This window comes from Pezoporus occidentalis, unplaced genomic scaffold (assembly GCF_034315485.1).
Source record: "Pezoporus occidentalis ecotype Australia unplaced genomic scaffold, CSIRO_AGI_Poc_V1 ctg50, whole genome shotgun sequence".
In the NCBI taxonomy this organism is placed as follows: Eukaryota; Metazoa; Chordata; class Aves; order Psittaciformes; family Psittacidae; genus Pezoporus; species Pezoporus occidentalis.
This window is the reverse complement of record NW_026915836.1, coordinates 2,365,196-2,384,459: the sequence shown is the minus strand read 5'-3', so window position 1 is coordinate 2,384,459 and position 19,264 is coordinate 2,365,196. Positions and strand designations below refer to the sequence as shown.

General features: G+C 50.7%; 1 protein-coding gene across 2 annotated transcripts; it reads left to right on the top strand.

The window, feature by feature from the left end:
- The first annotated feature begins 655 nt into the window (after positions 1-655).
- On the top strand, positions 656-17,910 carry FOSL2 (FOS like 2, AP-1 transcription factor subunit). 2 transcript variants are annotated; one of them, XM_062637041.1, is made up of 4 exons: positions 656-912; positions 6,721-6,975; positions 10,459-10,566; positions 12,165-17,910. In XM_062637041.1, the coding sequence occupies exons 1-4, from the start codon at positions 814-816 to the stop codon at positions 12,672-12,674; spliced, it is 972 nt and encodes a 323-aa protein (XP_062493025.1). In that variant the 5' UTR covers positions 656-813; the 3' UTR covers positions 12,675-17,910. The 2 variants fall into 2 exon arrangements, with proteins under 2 accessions (XP_062493025.1, XP_062493026.1); XM_062637042.1 differs by lacking the exon at positions 656-912 and adding an exon at positions 1,951-2,632.
- The last annotated feature ends 1,354 nt before the right edge of the window (positions 17,911-19,264 follow it).

Below are 19,264 nucleotides of genomic sequence, written 5' to 3'. Positions count from 1 at the left end.
GCGGTGCGGCGGGGCCGGGAGGGGCGGGCAAAGCGGCGGGGGCGGTGCGGCGGGCGCGGCGAGGGCGGGCTCCATCCCCATGTCCCCGTCCCACCCCCCCGCGGCGGCGGCAGGTGGGAGGCTCCGCGCTGGCAAGGTGTGTCCGGTGCGCCGCGGGTTTGACGTGTGCGAGTGCACATGGTGCGGGGCGGCGGGCGGATAATAAGCGAGTGGGGCCGCGGCGATGCCATTGCTCTGAGTCACCGCGGCCGCGCACAGCTCCCGCTCCGGTAACCGGCGTGGGGCCCGCTTGAGTCACCCCGCGACGGGAAAAGGGGCGGCCGGTGCTGGTGGTGGTTGGTGGGGGAAAGGAGGAGGAAGGGGAGGGGGGGGAGGCGGGGGAGAACCGCTCCGCCCGTAGCCCCCGGGGCCGCGGCCGCTCCGCCGGCGGGGTGAGTCTCGCCGGGCAGCGCGGAGAGAGGACGTCGCGCTGCCTGCGCGCTCCGCTCCCACCGAGACAGCCCGTCCCGTCGGCGCGTCCCTGCTGCCCGCGCTTATTTTATTATTATTATTATTATTACCATCATCTTGATTTTCTTTTTTTTTTTCCTCTCTTTTTTTCCCCTCAGTTTTTTTTTTTTACCTTTTTTTCCCCTTCTCCAAAGCCTTTTTTTGCATCCCTTTCCCCCCGCTGTCCGCGGCGAGCGCTGAGAGGCGAAACGCAAGAGCCGCCGAAGAGGTCGGCAGGGAGAAGGGGGCGGAGAGACGGCGAGGGAGCGGCGGGTGTCGGTGCGGGAAGGCGGGGACGCGGCTCCCCCGGCCCGACCTCGGACCATGTACCAGGACTACCCCGGGAACTTCGACACCTCCTCCAGAGGCAGCAGCGGCTCCCCGGGACACCCCGAGACCTACTCCAGCGGCGCAGCCCAGCAGGTAAGGCCGGGCGCTGCCCCTCTCCCTCGGTTCCCCCGGGGGCTGCCGCCAGCGCTCCGGGCACGGGAGTTCCCCGCCACACCCGGGGAGCGGCGCTTCCTCCGCGGGGAAGGCGCGGGCGCCCGGCGGAGAGGCGCCGGCCGCGGGGGCGCAGGCGGGTTGGGCGCGGGCTGCCCGCAGCCGCCGTCCTGTCCCGTCCCCGCCGGCGGAGCAGCGCCGCTTCCCTCCTTCCCCGCCCGCTCCGGAGCGGGCGCCGCGACCCTACCGGGAGGGACGCTGAGAGGAGCTCCCCGTCGGTCGGGGCTCGGGATGTCCGCTCCGAGCGGTGAGGAAGCGTCTAGCGCGGCTGCCCCGCCGCCCCGCACCGGGCACAGAGTGGCCCGCGGGTGTCGGTGAGGGGACCCTGTCCGCGCCCCGCTGGGGTTAGCTCGGAAACTGAAGGGCTCTTCCGGGCAATTGCCGGTACCGGCAGCACACGGGCGCATCTGTGTCTCTTCATCCCGCTTTTGTTCTCGTCGGGAGCTTCTCCGCCGTGCCCCGCTCGCCGCCCGTTCCCGGGCTCTGCCCTGGCTCGCTCGCAGCAGTTCGGGATGGCTCTTTCCGGAGCTCCGGGAGCTGCCGCCGAATTACTCTTAGGGCGCTGCCGCAGCTACCGCAGAGCCGGCAGTGTGGGGGGTGACGGGACGGGATTCGGAGCGGGCTCCGGCTTCTCCAAGCGCCCGAAGTAGTCTCCCCGCTTCTCTCCCCCCAAACTTTGTCTCCGGGGCTGCTTTCTGCCTTGCGCACCGTGAGCACCAAAGGCCGGTGCTGAGCCGCTCTGCCCGGCCCGCCGCTCTGCCGCTCCACCGCGAGCCCCGGCCGCCCTCTGCCTGGCCACGGCCTCTTCCCGGACGGGAGTTCCTGGGAGTCGGTGGAGCGTTCCCTAGCCCGGTTCCCGCGGCCCGGCGGCGCTTAGGGAACGGGAGATACTTCCTTATGGAAGCGGCTTGAGCTCACGGACCTGCAAGCCGAACCGGGTGGTTTTTTGGTTTATTTTCCCCTCCCCACCTTTTCATTTCCTTAAGAAAACGTTTCGGAATGGCTTAGATGCCTACATGTACTAAATCCACCACTTCTGGGGAAGGCGTTACACAATCGGGCCGGTTATACAAACCTGGGTTATTTCATAACTTGTTTACATCAGCTGGCCCAGCCTCACTCCCTTTTTTTGCCTCTGAAAAGTCAGAGTCGGGCTGCCCCCAACCCTCCCTAATATTATTTCATGTGTGGCTCGTATGAGCGACCTGGCAGCGGGAGCACATCGCTGTCCTCGCATCAAGAAGTCATAAGATCATAAAAGAAGAAGGGGTGGGGGGGGGAAAACCCGTCCACTCTTAAACTTTGCCAACCGTACCAGCCCGTGACATTCCTCGCATAAAAGAAGTTTTACCAGAAATGACTCGCTGCCGCTCCCCGCCTGCTCCAAACGCATCTCGCTGGTGCCCTCTGCGGGCTGCACACCGAGGTTCCCAGCGGTTGTAGCGGGGCTCCGGTTTATCCCCCGTTTTACACTGAATGCTAGAGCAAGGCTGTGGGAGCGGGAAGGGGAGCTGAGAAGCTGGAAACGCTCGGCTAAGAAGCTGTGAATTCTCCGCTCTCCCTTTCCTCCCTTCGCTGGATTCAAGCACTTGCTGCGGGAGGTCGTCAAACTCCTGAGCCCCTTGATACTGAGCTAAGTGAGGTCTGACCCACAACGTTTCATTGTCGGGGGCTGCAAGTCTTCCCCAGGCAGCTGGTGCTCTTGGCTTTATGATACAGGGGCTGGAGACTAGTTTCTAGGGTTACTATCTGAAACGGAGCTCTGAGCAGGACACCGGCTTAGCAAGAACATAAATGTTTTCTTTAAGAATCTGGGAGATTTCTCAAGGCTTGTACGTCGTCTCTCCCTTGATCCTTACAGATGTTGTAGATTAGGATCAAATGTAAGCGTTGCCTTTACCCTAGCAGCCGGGCTGTTCTGCTGATTCTGGTCTTTGGAGATCTGCAGTTTTATCACTGTAGAAAATATGCATTGTAGGAATTTTTTCTTTCGTGTCTTTATTTGTCTTCCTTTCCCAAAGCAAGAAAAGATGCATCAGTCACATGGTTAACTGGAAACCGTGTCTCTGAGCCAAAACTTTGATGCTTTTTAATTATTTTTCCCATAGAACGCAGCACTGGAACATTTTCCTTTTAAGTTGCGTGTCAAGCTATTTTCCTAATCACTGACTTGCCATGTGGTAAACATAGACTTTCATGGGAGGAGTTTGTGTACTCTTTCAGACCAGTCGACTTTCCCCTCTGATATCCCAGCAGCATGTCCATTTTTCCTTCGAGGAGGTGTTCAACTTGGGAGAGCCACCAGAGCACTTGTATTTATTATAGGATGTGTCCTAAACACCCTGTATTTTATAACTGAGTAGCTGTAAAACGTCCTCGGGGTGGTTTTGTTGTTGGGTTTGGTCTTTTTCCGTGGGCGCCGTACCTGTTTCTAGACCAGTTTCTGGTGCTACTCAGCACTTGCAGTTACAGAGGTACGCGAAGGTCTGGAGGGGAGCAGAAATGTGGTGGGGTGTGGTGTGGAAGCTCCTTGTTAAGACGGAGAAGGAAACCATGGAGCCAAAGCCTGATATGTTCCTGTGCTCCTCAGCTGTGACCTGCTAACCAAGCCTGCCCCTGGAAGGACTCACTGGAGACTCCCTGGCTATGGACTGGGGGAGGCTCCCATCCCACCACATATTTTTGAGGCAGAGCAGAGACTGACCTCAGTTCTTGGCACTCCTAATAACAGGACTGTTGCTGCCTGCTGCTTAGTTGTTGGGGTTTGTTAATGCTACCTTCATCTGCGTGTCGCTTGGGTCAGGAGGGGAGCAGTGGCTTGGCGGCTGAGCGTGTGCTGCGTGTGTAGCCCTGCAATCTGACTATCGCCACATCTTTGCCGTAGTGCTGTGAATTCCTTGCAGATAAGGAAAACCAAGAGCCTGGCAGAGAGGTGCCTCCAGGAGCCTCTCCCGGATCGGGAGAGGAGAGCTACGGGTCTCCTGGGCGAGGAAATAGCAGGAAGGGGTCTGAAAAGAAGAGAAACGGGGATGTGGGTCAGGGCAGGTGGTGCTGCCAGGCGGATTCAAGCTCTCTGAGGGGAGGAGGAATAAGGAGAGCAAAGCTGGGGCTGCAGTGTGGGGAAAGGTCTGGAGCTCCAAAGTGGGGAGGCCGGTGCTCAACAGGGCTATGCAGGGCCTGCCTCTGAAGGCAGCTGTGTCCCAGGAGTCAGAGCTGATGGCCACCAGGCGCAGCAGCAGGGGCAGCAGCATTTTAGCATAGCTAATCTAATCCAGTGCGGTGTCCTAGCAGGGAAAGACTGAGCAGTCAGGAAGCAGTGCTTGTAAAACCTGGTCGTAGCCTGAGTACCCTTATCTGAAGACTCAGCCTGTCACAGCAGCGTGTCCCTGAGTTGGTTATCAAGGGAAAATACAGAACACGGGTTTGGGAGAAATTGCTTGAAGATATTTTGAGGGATTGGAGAGGAAGCTGGTGACAGAGATGGAGCGTGCACAGGCAGGGGCTGCAGCCCCACTCATCTCTTCCCCCAGTCTGCAAGCAAAAACTATGAAAGGATGCAAGCAAGCAAGCAAGCCTGCCGAGGGTTGTGGCTGGACTGAGCAGCTCCCCCTTGCTGTCCAGGAGGCCTCCTCTGGTGTTAGAGAAGAGTCCTAGGCTAAATACAGGGCTGACTGCGAGTGGAGTAGTTGCTTCATCTATAAATGTGAACTTGCATCTTTATGTGGCTGATTTGGTGGTGGGACTGACTCTCCTGACCTCTGATGGGAATTTTTAACACATAATTGGGTGTCAGAGGCAAAGGTTGTTTGCTCTGGAATACAAATGGCATCTTCACATAAATGATCTCAGGTTTTCAGCCATAGCTTTCTAGTGTCCCTGCAAAGAAGACAGGACTCTTCTGTGCATTTTGGGTGCAGGAGGGATGGTGGCACAGGTAGGCAAAAGGTCATTGTAGAAGCCACTTGTGGAGCTGGAAGCAGAACTTGCGTCCCTTGACTTGAGCACTTGCGGTTCAACTAGTCTCTTACTTCCTCCCTTCTGGGAGGTTAAGGTCCTTTGTGTTATGGTTTTGGATGCACCAAGGCATCCTCTCCCATGCCGTGTGGTCACAGCCTGCACTGGGCAGAGCAAAGATGGGGATCCGCACCCTTAAATTCCTTTGCAGTGTTGACAGTTTTAATCTCTGGGTCTCTGTAGTTAATTGGGAGAGGTCACAAAGATGGCATGTGCTCTGAAATGTGGGGCATGCTGAGGCCGTGTGGGGCTCGAGCTCCAGGTGAATCTCTCAGGTTCTGGTGGGGCTTTTGCCAAGGTCTTGGTGCCGGTGTCATCCTGCCTGTGTAATTCCCCCACCTGCTTAACTGGATTCACTCTTTCTTTCTCTCTTCCTTTCTTGCTAGATATTGAGCTGTCAAATGCCAACTTACAGCTTTGATCAGTATTCAAACTGGATCTCCTGGTCTCGAGGCGTTGGCAGCTGGACTTATTGCAGCTAATACTGGCCCGAAATGCTGTAGCTATCAGAATGTGAAATACTATTTGCAGTAGCCTTGGTTTAACAAAGCACTTAGGGTGCTTGACTAGGCACACCCTGAAAAGGAAATCTGTGCTGAAGTGCTGTCCCTTATCTGGGACGCTTACCTGAGCTGAGGTCAGGCTGATGCAAGGGCTCTCCTTTCTCTGGGAAGCTGGTTTGTTGACCCAAGAATGTGCGTTTTTTTGTGGGATCATCTCAATGCTCACAAAATGAGTGGTAATGATGACTGCTGGTCTTACAAGCCCTGTCCCTTGGACTGTGATTGCTGGAGCAAGGCTTGTCTGTCTGTAAAACCAAGTCTAACCATTGGAAGCCTCCTGAAGTTGCTCAGCATAGACAAAAGCATTCTTTCTCCCCTGCTTCCCCCTCCGGGGACAAGCAATTGTTTTCCTTGCAATTTAGTGCCAGCATATTATCCAGATGGGTTTACCTCTGTCTGAAACAAGGTGTACATGTATTTTGGAGGAGATCATTAGCTGCTGCCTCGGTTTTACTGCTGCCTTGTTTTGTCTAGACAGTGCAGAGAGCTGCAGGGAACTTGTCCGATCTGAATCCTAAGATCTATTTTATAGGCTGCTATTAAAATACATATCCTTGCACGTAACCATCCCGGGGCCGGGTTTCTCGCCCTGTGTGTGTGTGGCAAGCGCAGAGCCACTGAATGAGAAGCAAGCTGCTGTTCTCGCCATACCCAAACCCAGTGTGGACCGAGCCCAGGTTTCAGGGTAATCCTTTGGTAGGAGAAGGCTTTGCTCTGCCTGGCAATGGCGTTTCAGAACTGAAGTTTCTCTTCCTTTTCTTTGGACTCCTCAATTCCCCTTTCGTTGCACACCGGAAGGAGCGGTGGGCACAGGCGGGAGGCACTGGTGGGGATGCTGCCCCAGGGGAAGGCTGGTGTAGGGGATGCTGAGGAGGTGTGGGGGGATGAGGAAGCAGGCTGGGAGAGGGCAGGGCTGCTCCGGAGGGGAAGTGCCTGAGCCCAATGCCTTCCTCGGGGGGCTGTGGTGGGCAGGGGCAGCCTGGGATGCTGCAGAGGCACTGCAGCCTATGCCTTTGCTTCAGGTGCTGCTTTGATCCTTGCTGGTGCCACTCCTGAGGGCCTAGCTGGTTTCTGAGTAACTGTTTATGTTCTGCTTTCATTGACGGCTTCTTCTCTCTCTCTTTCCCTTTTTATCTCCTGCTTTTCCTCCTAGAAATTCCGAGTAGATATGCCAGGATCAGGCAGCGCTTTTATCCCTACGATCAACGCCATCACAACCAGCCAAGACCTGCAGTGGATGGTCCAGCCCACCGTCATCACCTCCATGTCAAACCCTTACTCCCGTTCGCACCCCTACAGCCACCCACTGCCCCCGCTGTCTTCAGTGGCCGGACACACAGCCCTTCAGCGACCCGGTGTCATCAAAACCATCGGGACCACCGTGGGCCGGAGACGGAGAGACGAGCAGGTAACCACAGCGCGGAGAGCGGCTGGGGGTGTCCCGAAACCACTTGTAAAGAGATCCCCCTCTCTTGGGATCTCCTGGCCCCATGGGGAGTGCTGAGGTCCGTCCCCTGTGCTGCACAGGTGCTGGGGTTTCTCAGGGTGGCAGAGGGTGTGAGCCAGAGGGTGATTTAATTGCTGCCTCCTCATCGTACAGTGAGATTTACCCGATCTCTCTCAAACACTTCGCACCACTGGGCCTCACTGCGGCTCGGTTTCCAAAGCAGGTGAAACTCTGAAGTTGAGCCCTGGGTTTCGGTTTGAGTGTCTCTGCCACTGCAGGCAGAAGGAAACCTCTGAGCAAGCAGAGGAGCGTTTTCATAGCTCTTTTATAAACCTGACACCCAAATTACATCAGCTGGTGGTTTGTGTCCTCTCGGTGGCAGCTAGCACTGCTCTGGTCTCACTCTGGGTGATACCACCAGTACTAGCCAGCATCGTGCAGGGAGGAATAGCTTCCTTAGAGCACCTCAGCTGTAGTAGCAAGAACCTTCTGGATGTCTAAATCCACCTTCCCACTATGAACATGCAAACGCTTGATCTCTTTACAGGAGTGAGGTGACGATCCCATAAGCAGAGGGTTTTATGCTCCCAAGTCAGCAGCATTTTCATAGCTGGGATGGGGTGACTTGTACCAGTGCTGCTCTGTGCTGAACCTCCCCTTGGGAGGATGGATCCTGCTCTGGGACAGGGTAGTGGGCTAGATGCAGGCATCTTCTATAAATCCTTTCAGCCCTGTCAGTCTCTTCTTATTAAGAAACAGCCTTCTGCAGGGCTGTCTGGTGAACAGCTATCCGCTGTGCAAGGCTGATTTCTTTAAAGAACAACAACAGCAGTCTGAATAGTGTAGATCTCTCTGTGTTGTTCCCAAGCAGCAGTTGTGTGGGTCGCTGCACAGCAGTGTAATGAGATGTGCTGCACAGCCTCGGTGCACGAGCACACACCATTGCGTGAGGTCTGTTTCCAAGAAGACTCACCAGCCCTACTTCTACTTCCATGTCGTCTGTTTTGATTCATTGTCTGATTATTTTATGTGAAGTAGCTCTCTGGTGTAGACCTAAAGGGGAGGGAAGGGGTTAAAGTCACTTGTCCAGAGTAAGACAAGCCTCAGTCTGAGGAGCTGGGGTGGGTGCACTGAGGACTCATTTTTGGGAGGAAGGAAAGGCAGTCGTGTTGGTTCGGGTATGTGCCAGCCCTTTCCACCAGCCGGAGCTACCTCCCGGTTCACTGCGTGCAGGGCTGGTGTCCAAAGCCAGGGAAGCTCTCACGAGAACTGGGGCAATAATTAGCAACAACTAATTTGTTTGACAACCGCTGCCTCTGTGTTCACAAATTGGCCATGAAGAGATCACCATATTCTCCGCTTTATTTGTTGTTCAGAGTTATTTGCTGAAGGATGCCTGCCAAGCAATTCCTGGCCTGTGGCTTGTTTGCAAGTCGTTCAGTGTGGGTCATTCAAAGCCAAGTCCTTTTGATTAGGCACGTGCTAAGGCAGTACCCGGGCGCTCTACCGTAGCTCTTTGGCTCAGCTTTCCACTGTTGGTGCTTTGAACACCACATCGGAGTGCCTTTTTGGAAAACACTGTGTAACGCTTCGTGAAAAGAGCCTGTTTTGATGCACGTTTCTGCCAGTGAATGCACGTATTGGGCTTGGACAAGCTACAGATAACACATACAGCAGAGGCGCAAATGGTGCCAAATCCAACTGCTTTCAAACAAGTCCAGCGGCCACTGACAGAATAGTCCTTTGTAGACCTGGTGTAACATTAAGCACGTCCAGATTAGAGGCTTGAGCCCCCTCTATGAGATGTTTGCAAAGCCATGGCCTCCAAGAGAGATAATTTCTCCTGGGAAGAGAAATTTCGATCCCAACATATTTCAATGAGGTCTGTGCTCCCAGAGCATGAAAGGGCCCTTGAAAACTGTACACAAAGGCCCCAAGTCAGCACAGAATCTGCGTGCATGCACAACGCTTTGCTGTACTGCAGATACTTGTGTGCAAATACATTTTCACCCTGCACACATACAAGCTGGAAGGTGAAAAGGCAGAGCTGTAGCAGGGACAGCTTGTAGGGGCTCCTTACTGCTGCCTGCAAGGGCATCCAGAGATGGAGCGCAGTGATCTGCTGATGGAAAAGCTTTCAGGCCCAAAACCTGTGTCCTGAAGTCCTAGAAGTACTCGTATTGTTCGGTGTGCAGCTCACGCTGTGTGCAGGTGAAATCACAGGCACAGACCCTGATAAAAAGAAAGCAGAACCAAGCGAGGTGAATGCCCAGAGGCTGAGGTAAACCCCGTGGAACTGCGAAGGTGAAAATTAGGGAAATAAAGGAAACTGAAACGAACCAGAATGAGGTTAGCATAAAACTAACACGAAAAAAGAAAAACATGGTAAAAGGGTGAATGTCTCATTTGCAATTTTGACAGCCCCTGGAGATGCTGAAACTCAAAGCTTTCATGGGAAGGTTTTTCTTTCCATTCTCCGCTGGCACTACGTGAGCTCTGAGTCGCGCTTTGCAGCGCGCTCGTTTCACTGCTGTTGGCAGTCGCTGGGCTAGAGCCCTGGCTGCACACACCAGCCGGTGAGGCTGAAGTGCAGGGCACCAGGTCAGTCTGCAGTGGAGGAGGATGCGCAGCCGAGTGCGTGCCGTGAATCCCCGTGGTCTGTGAGCTGAGCCATGCCAGCCCTCTTCGCACGCTGCTGTACCAGCTCCCTGGCCTTGGCGGTGGTACAAGCCTATCTGCTGCTGCTGGGATTTACAAACCTCCTCTCAAACCCCCAAAAGCTAGGCCTGACTTGACCAGATCTTGCGGGCTCCTGCTCACTTCCTCTGGTTTCACAAGTGTCGCTCAATGGGTTTCTATGGACTTGCTCCTGACTTACATCAGTGAGGATGTCAGGAAGCCCTTGATATCACTGGAGCCTTGCCTGCTGTTGCAAGTGTGTTATCTTGCTGAGTGCTCGAAAATCTGAGGTCAGATTTTTGGGTGGTATAAATCATTGTTGCTTCATGGATTTCATGGGAGCTCTGCTGATTTTCCTGTCTCCCCCTTCCAGCTAACAACTATTTTTTCTGTGGGAAGCAGCAGATTATTTTCTTTCAAGAAAGAGGCACTTACAACATCGTGCTCTGGTTTTGCTTAATGTACCACCCAAGTTGTGAAACAATCAGAGCATCTTTTATCTGTTTGGCCTTGGTGCAGATTCACTGTCCTCTTACACAATCTTCCCCCTGCTCCCAACTCCATCTTCTCCTCACCCTTCTGCTAAGACCCAGTTCAGGGAGAGATACTGTGCTTTCATCTTCTGCTGACACTGGTGAAGAGGGGGAGTGCTCAGCATCCTGCTGGATCAGGCCTTTTTCCTTTGCGTTGTGGTTAAATCCTTGAGAACTTCAAGGAATGCCTTGCTCAGATCTGATTGTGGGTTTTCTTGGCACTTGCCTACAGCTGTCTCCTGAGGAAGAGGAGAAGCGAAGGATCCGGAGAGAGAGGAACAAGCTGGCAGCTGCTAAGTGTCGTAACAGGCGTCGAGAGCTAACAGAGAAACTCCAGGCGGTACGTGCTCTGCATACATTCCTCCTTCCTTGTCACCTGCCCTTTGGACCAGCTTGAAGGGCACTGCTCTCCCTCAGCTAGCATGTTTGAGGAAGATGCTACAAAACATGCGCTGTCTTCCCCTTCCAGGCTTGCCCAGTGATGTTACTCCTACAACAGTGGTGGTGAGGGCTCAGACTCAGAGCTCAGGAGGCTGAATTCCCATTGTTGCCTGCCCAAAATGTCCTAGGAGCTCCCTTCCCTCTAGCCTCCCAACTAGCATGAGTCTTCCTATCTCTGGCCTTCCTCCATAAGTGGAAATAAAGATGCTGTATGCCTCAAAGGCAGACTTTAAGGACAAAAGCACTGAAGACGGTAGGATCATCTGAAAGCAGTAGAAAAAGAAGCAGATGTTATATGTACCTGTCAAAGCTACATCCTTTAGGCTAACCTTTCTTTGGTGGGGATAAATGATTTCCTGCACAAAGGAAGCAAGAAAGGTCTAATGCCACAGGGGAAACAGCTAGTTAAGCTGGAGAATGTAGGAATGACCACAAGAACTAGGGGGTGGGTAAGGGACTGAAGAGGAGGAGAGGATGGGTTGTGTTGAAGGAGGCTGGAGGGAAGGCTCTAGCGCTCCTGGTCAGGAACCATGCTGGGGCTGGTTTTATTCAATGATCTTATTAAGAAGAACAGTAGCGAAAGCGTACCAGTGGAATGTGCTGCTGACTCAAATTTGGGAGGTATTCCCAGTGTAGTGGAAGCAGGACATCCTGTAGGAAGAATCTGAGGATTGTCATGACCAAAGTAATAGAAGTGAAAGGAGTGCAAAGTGGGAGGTCATAACTTGAAGGACTGAGGACAAGTTATTTGTGAAATGGTGAGCTCCTCACACAGGAAGGTATTAATTGCTCACAGATTGACTATGATGATCAGTGTGACGTGACCACAGGAAAGATATATGTGTATATCCTAGGAGGCAGTCAATGGAGATGAAAGTGGAGTGCAAGAGTCAGACCTAACCTGGAATGTAGAACCATAGAATTATAGAACAGTTAGGGTTGGAAAGGACCTTAAGATCATCCAGTTCCAACCCCCCTGCCATGGACAGGGACACCTCACACTAAAATATATGCACTATATACAATATATTGTATATATTATACATACAATATGCACTATAGAAAAAAAATGGAAACAGCTTAGAGATTGTCGTATGCTACCTCTTATTTAAGTGAAAAGAATATGACTTACCTAATGCAAAAAAAACAATGGGAGGGTATCCGAGTCCTCTCTGCTACGGTGTCTGTCAGACAGACAGCAAAGGAGAAGAGTGAAGTCACAGGCTAAGAGTGGTAGAAGCTGGCCATGAGAAAATGAAGGTGAACTCATGAGGAGACTATTTATAACCCTTATATTGGTGAAGTTTGGGAACAGCCTTCTGGCAGACACATGAAATACAAGACACTCAGCTGGCAATGACCTGATGCCTGCTCGGGTCATAAGGAGCCTAGGGGGTACCTGCTCATGCCAGGTGGGAACTAGACATGATGTCCATGCTCCAGGTGAGGAGCAGTTTCAAAGCCTCTGGTATTTACTAATTCCCCTTTTCTCTGCAGGAAACTGAAGTGCTGGAGGAGGAAAAGTCAGTGCTGCAAAAGGAGATTGCTGAGCTCCAGAAGGAGAAGGAGAAGCTGGAGTTTATGCTGGTGGCTCACAGCCCCGTGTGCAAGATCAGCCCTGAGGAGCGTCGGAGCCCTCCATCCAGCAGCCTCCAGAGTGTTCGGACTGGAGCTAGCGGAGCGGTGGTGGTGAAGCAGGAGCCTGTGGAGGAAGAGATCCCTTCCTCCTCTTTGGTCCTTGACAAAGCCCAGAGGTCTGTCATTAAGCCCATCAGCATTGCTGGAGGTTTTTATGGGGAGGAGGCACTCAACACTCCCATCGTGGTGACCTCAACACCAGCCATCACTCCTGGCTCCTCCAACTTGGTGTTCACTTACCCCAACGTGTTGGATCAGGAGTCTCCTCTCTCGCCGTCCGAGTCCTGCTCCAAAGCTCACCGGAGAAGCAGCAGCAGCGGTGACCAGTCCTCGGATTCCTTGAACTCTCCCACCTTGCTGGCGTTGTAATCCCCCTGCGGCCCCCCATTTTGCCAGTGTGTTACATCCCCCCCAGCACCATGGGGGGAGCCCCCCTCTGTGGGATTAGAGACAGGCACAGGATCGTTCAAGCACAAGGGCAGCAGGAGCAAGGATGGGGAAGTGCTGCAGCTCCGGGAAGGAGAGTGAGGACCAACGCCAGCTCCCCGGAGGCAGGAAATGGCAAGGGTGGGACTGACGCACCAGGACTGTTTGGAGAGGGTGACGTCCCCTCTGTAGGGACTGCCTATGGAAACCTTTTTATGGCCGTGGTGGACTTGGGGAGCACTCGTGGCCGGGACTGAAGGCGAGCTGCAGAAATTGCTAGTCGTCCCTTTCCTTTGTGAATGGATCTGATCGGTTGTGCTCTGTGCTTAGATCATTCTGGTTAGCTGATCTTACAACTTCTCACTTTCAATCTCTCCCTCTCTCTCTCTCTCTGTGCTTATCATTTCCAATGTTGTCGATCCCATGACATTTCATCCAGTTGCTTTGAACTCTAAAGGCTTGTTAGGATTTTTCCCCTCAGGACAGGCTGTGGGGAAGCACATAGGGTTGCCCAGGCAGGGGGGGATGGCTAGGAGGTCCAGGAATGAGGGAGGATGGGGGACATGAGGAGCCTGAGGGCTCAGCAGCAAGGGCAGAGCTCAGAACTCTGGCTTGGGGCACAGAGACAGCAGTAGCCTCATGCAGAAGCCTTTCTTCTTAAAAGTGTAGATATATTTATCCCCTTGGGCTCCTCAAAACACAAGTTAGCATCTCAGGGCCAAAGTAGCACCAGAAAAGCTGCTGGGCTGGTACTTACCAGTGTCTTTGGCAGGGTTTTACCCCAGTTTGGTGGATATCAAATCTGCTGCTTGTTGTTTACTTTTCCTGGGCTGCCTGCTATCTAGGGAGTATTGCATCTTCCTCCCCATCCAGGCTTCTGACTCAGAGGCTGTTCTCTTCCTGTTAGTAAATCCTCCCCTTGGCCATATTAGTAAAACATGCTACCGAAAAAGAGGTGGCACCATGTGCCTATAAATCTAGGATGGAGACTGGCAGTGGATAAGATGGTGAAACTACCTTTCTGTCTGTACCCTTGCTGACCTTTTCATTGTTGGGAAACAAAGCAGTGCACATCCACCAGTTGATACTAGTGGGTGTTGTTTGCCCAGAGATTCCCAATTTCCGAGGCTGGGAGGAAGGCAGTGGTCCAACCTCCAGCACAGCACAGGCCACAGGGTGCTCCTGACCAGGCAGGAATGGCATGGTTGAAGTGGTGACCTATTTGAACTAGAACAGAGCTTCCAACAACCTCTGGTTATGAATGACAAATGACAGCAGAGGAAAATGGGTTACGATTGTTTGCACCTTGATCTTTGGCCTCTGGGTTTTTACGTTGTAATTGATCTGATTGTGTTGGGGTTGATTGGCCTGAAGACAAAACAAATCAGAGGGCTCTTCCCCCTAGCCCTGGGTCCTTGTCTTCTCCAACCTGTGGGCTTGGCTGCTACTACTAAGTGCTCACAGAGGGCACAAGCTCTCCAGCGCTGCTGTTCACTACTGAAAACAGTAATGTGTATAACCTATTCCTGCATGGAGCCAAGCTCAGTTCCTATCGATGTCAAACCATGACTATGTGCACACTAGGATTGCTCTGCTTGCCAGCTAAATCACTTGAGGGATAGCTCTCTGGTCCTGCCTGTTGAAGCTGTGGTGGCAGCTATTTATTTTGGTGTGAGATTTTCTTGTTCTTTTATATATATTTTTTTTAATCAACTGAACCCGGGATATTTCTTGGTCAGGCTGGACCTGAAGAAATGCAATATACAATTATAGGGCCAGTCCTGTGAGATGCTAAACTGCTGCAGTCCTCACCAGCTCCACTGGGAATTAATAGGGTTCAGTCTTGTGGAAGCGGACCTTTCCTCAGCAGGGCTGGTTTCCCTCAAACCCTGGCCACTGTCCGTTCCATGAGTCATTTCAAAGGGACACTACTTTGGCTCTAAAGGTAGGCTTTGTTTTTTTTTTGTTATTACTATTATTTTTAAACACAGATATTTACCAAACCTTCCAGAAATGGAAAAATATGAGTGATCTTTTTGCTTTTTAAAGCTGATTGGGATTCAGGCTTTTTCTTTATCACTAAAACACTTCCATCATTATACCACTGCCGGAGGTTTCAAATGAAGCTTGCACAATAAGTAAAATTGATGAAGGAGTTCTCTTGTCCTTACATGAACATCAGAACTTCCTTTTTAACAAAGTAGACCCTAAACTTCCCGTAGTTAGCACAGAGGGTCCTGTTCTCATAGGGGTTTATGAGGATGACATCACTTCAGGTTGCTTGTTTGTGCTAGTCTGGATTGAGAATCTAAAACTGCTCAATAACATGGCTCTGCCTGTCATTTCCACTCGTTTTTGAGCAGAATACAGCACTGACAAGTGACGAATCCTAAAGTGATGCAGCTACTTTTGAGGCTAGCTGATCGGGATTGCTGTCTCCTGGGAATTTAGGAGCATTCCTACTTGGGGTTTCAGGAAGTCAGGTGCATCCTCAAACCCAAATAAGCCCAGCTCCTGGTGGAACAACAAAAACCTACCTTTCATCACTGAATCATTGCCAGAAGGAGCTAAGGATCTGCAGCTGGCCCTTGCCCACTGCCTGCTGCCTTGGCATTGACCTTCTCAGGGACAGGATGGTCCCCTTTCCTGTCCTCTGATACTAATGGGAGCCACTTGAAACTGCCTGGAGAAGAGGATTATTTTCTACTATCTGGAAAAAGCCCTGAATACCTTGTGCCTGCCCGTTTTGTCCCTTAAATCTCTCAGAGGATGTCTGTGTTGGGATCGCTGGTCTCCTGCCTCTTCTGTATTTTGTGGGTCAGCCTTACTCTTGTTTAGTTTCTGGCAGACAGGTACAACTTGAGCTCCTCTGCTGTTTTGGTCTGGCCCCGCATTCTTCTCTTCAGGTTTACTGTGCTTTTTTGGGAAATTACTGTCTTCTTCATCCCCCAAATGGTATATTCTGTGAGTACATTCCCTGCCAATTCCTAAACGTAGTCTTCATGTTCTGCATGTAATGGGGATGTGGGAGCTGTTATAACTAGTGTCTGACCAAGAGTTGTTTGAGTCAATGGAAAAAGGCCCAGGGAATTGTAGCTGGTATTGGGTTAATCCCCTAGTGACTGGCCCAAGGAAACATCTTAAATTAATCAATGCCAAACTGGGAGGAGCAGTAGCAGCTGCTCTGAAGGAAACATTCAGCTTCCAGGTGATGTTTGCCATTCCAGTTTTGCCCTTGTTCCTCCTTCCGCTTTCCTAGTTGTGGCATTGCCTTCATCCATTCCTTTCTCGTAGGTGTGGAGACTGGGTGAGTCTCAAACTGCTTGTGGTGTGATGGGATTTGGGACCAACATGCTGGGGACAGTAGCTGTCTGTTTTTATAATTATTATTTAAATGATCTATTTAGTTCATCTGAACCTTTTAATTTTGCTGCTTACTGTATGTAGGATCCACCTGGCCTTCATCCTAAATGAAAAGAAAAGCAAAATGAAAGCAAACCTAAGACACCCCCCCCCCCCCGTCCTCCCTGGTATCTTATTTATTGGCAGGCAGCCGTCTTGTGCCTGCTCCAGCAGATCTGCCCACCATTAATTTAACATCCTCTCAACTCACATTCCTGCTGTTTGGTTGTTGCCTTCTTTTTTTGCCTTTTGTTGTTGGGGTTGTTTGTTGTTTCGTTTCTTCGTTCTAAAACAGACTTCTGAAATGTAAGAGATCTTATTATCATGACACTTACAGGTTCATTTTCATTAGGAAGGCCAAGTCAAACATTTTAAGAGGTGGGGGGAACAATCTGCATTTTATTTCTTATTTATTTATCATGTTTACATCTTTTTTTTTTTTTTTTGTTCAAGACTTGGATATAATAAAGAAAGCATTAAAAATATTCCAATCTTCTTCTGTTTTTAGGTTAATAATTGTTTTTCTTTTGATTCTTTAAATGAAAGATTCTGGGTTTTGTTGTCGTCTGTATAAAATGTACAAAGAGATGTGTTTCTAAAGATGCATTATCATTCCTCTGTGAACAGTAGGTTGAGTTCAGGACGAATCTCAGAATACAAGATAATAATAAAATCCCATCCTGTTTTACTTAATTGTTCCCCTCCTATCCTGTATGATTAAAGGGTTATTCCACTTTCTTGTTTGTGGTTACTTGATATTAAAACCATATTAAAATGTGTAGAAAATAGGTATCCAATTGTTTTTGCTCAGTGAGAGAATAAACTGTTGTATATATCTTGATATACTGTGTAGTTCAAAGTAACATCAATAAGGGATAGTGCATCTTTATTAGGGCGATAAGTTACTAGTGTCACTAAAGTCTACTTTAAGATCCTCACATACAGAAAGGGCCTGATTCTGATTCCACTCTCCTGGGGGCACATTGAGAGCATCAGTAGCATTTTGCTGCTGCAAAGCGGGTGTCAGAGGCGGAATCAAGCCTCAGTGATTAATAGGTGACCATGAGGATTATTGAAGGTTTGGGGGCACCATTATCTTTCTTTTTTTTTTTGTTGGGTTTTTTTTTTTCCCTCTAAAGTTCTAGCTCATGGGGGTTTTGTTTGGTTGGGTTTTCTTGTTTGTCTGCAGTGAAATAGTTTCTGCCACAAGCTGGTTCTTAAAGGTGACTGCTGAATCGGGACCCTTCTTTGCTTGTCGTGATCTTAATGCTGTTCTTGCAGTCCTGGAGAATCAGCTCTCAGGCATTCTCTCTGGCGTTGTCTCTTTCCTGTTCTTGTTATTTTACTGAATTACAGGCCTACAGTATTTGCACTAAAACAAAAAGCTTGTTAGAGAAAGCTTGCTGCTATGAAAGAAAACACATTAAAATTGTTCTGCTTTTACAATTTTAACTGAGTAGCATTTTGTAGAATAAAATCAATTTAGACTGAAAAGAAAAAAATGACTTTTCTTTTTTCCTCTGCACTTTCTTCGCCCCACACTCCTCTCTTTTTCTCCCGTTCCTCGGTGGTGTGATGTTCCCCCCCCCCTTCTCCTTTGGTGCTCAGTTGTAATGATTGGCTGTATTGTTGACTATGCTGCTGAGAATTATGACACTTGTAAATCTTGTTTTAATGACATTGTGGACACTTTTTGTATAGCAAGAGCTAACTGGAGTTCTTCTCTCTCTGTTAATTGAAGTTATTAAAAAGCTCCCTTTGCCATGACCAATTAAAAGCTCGCATGTTCCTTCAATATGAACAAATGGGTACAGCATTGCCAGGTGCCCGGTTGTAGCAGGGCTCAGGGCTTCTTTCATGGAGAGCAGCTGCAATCCAGACATCTGTTAGCTGCAACAATGGCAAATGAGGCAGAGGCTAGCTGAGCAGACCACCTGGGCTAAAAGGCAAATAATGCAGTAATCCTTTCATCTTGGCTTCAGAAAGGAAAGGGGTAGTGCTAGTGTTAGGTTAGGCAGTAAGGAGGCAGGTTAAGATGGGATTCCCTTGCTCACCTGGGAAAAGCTGCAGTCCCTGGAGTGGAGGGAACCTGGGTACACCAGGCTGAGAGCGGAGGATGTCATATCCAAGTTAAAAAAGAAACGGTGGTAGGGAGGAGATACTGGGTGAGTCATGGCTAGCCAAGCTGGTGCCAGGCCAAGCTGCTCCTTACTCATGGGTTTCCTTAAGAGTAATGTCTGCTGTGGCTTCCTGCTGCTCCTTGTCCCTCTTTTTTTTCATACCCCCTTCTTTTTTTTCTTTATTTCTTTATTTTTGTTGTTGTTGTTTTTGGTTTTTAACCCCTGCATCCTCCTAGTGCCATGGGGAAGGAGATGGGAGATACTGGAGTAAGTTCTGTGGCTGCTCTATGAAAGTATTTGTGAAGTCATGGGGAATGCTGAAGGTATCAGTCACCGGAGCGGGGAATACCTGCACATGCCTGTGTGAAGTGAGCTCAGCAGTCAGGAATCCATGTTGTAGGAGCACTGACACAAAGTCAACATAGGAGGGTTTGGGCTATAGAGCTGGAGACAGCCTTAGGGTGCCCCATGGGGTCAAGGATGATGCAGAGCATGAGGGGGAACCTTTGGGAGGCTTTTTCTAAATGCACTTGTCCTAATGGGGCTAAAGGAAAAAGCAGGTATTCTGGGGGGCATGGCAATTATAAGCAAATACACCAAAGGACCCAAGAGCATCATCACTTAATATACATCTCAATGGGGCCTCGGGCATGCGGGAGTCCCCATTTGATCTCCTGCACACAAGCTTTCTCTAAGGGGAGTGCCTCCAGGATTTCCTGCCTTGCGAAGGGCTTTCCCATTACACCAGTGCACAGAGGCATCCAGCCTCGATTTTTGTCAAACTGGCTCCTTTGGCAGCATATCCCCCCCTCCGCCCCCTCCCAAAAAAAAAGGCAACAGGAGGATACGTTCTTGCTTGCCTCCTGCCAACCTGAAGCGCTCCCTAAGCTCCTGTTTGCTGACAGCGCCCTTCAAAAAGGCTTAAGGTTGCTTGTCTGCAAATGCTGGTTGCGAGGCTTAGGCCTCCCACCTGATTTCCTCCCAGCACTGGAGGGTTGCAACTGCCTTTTA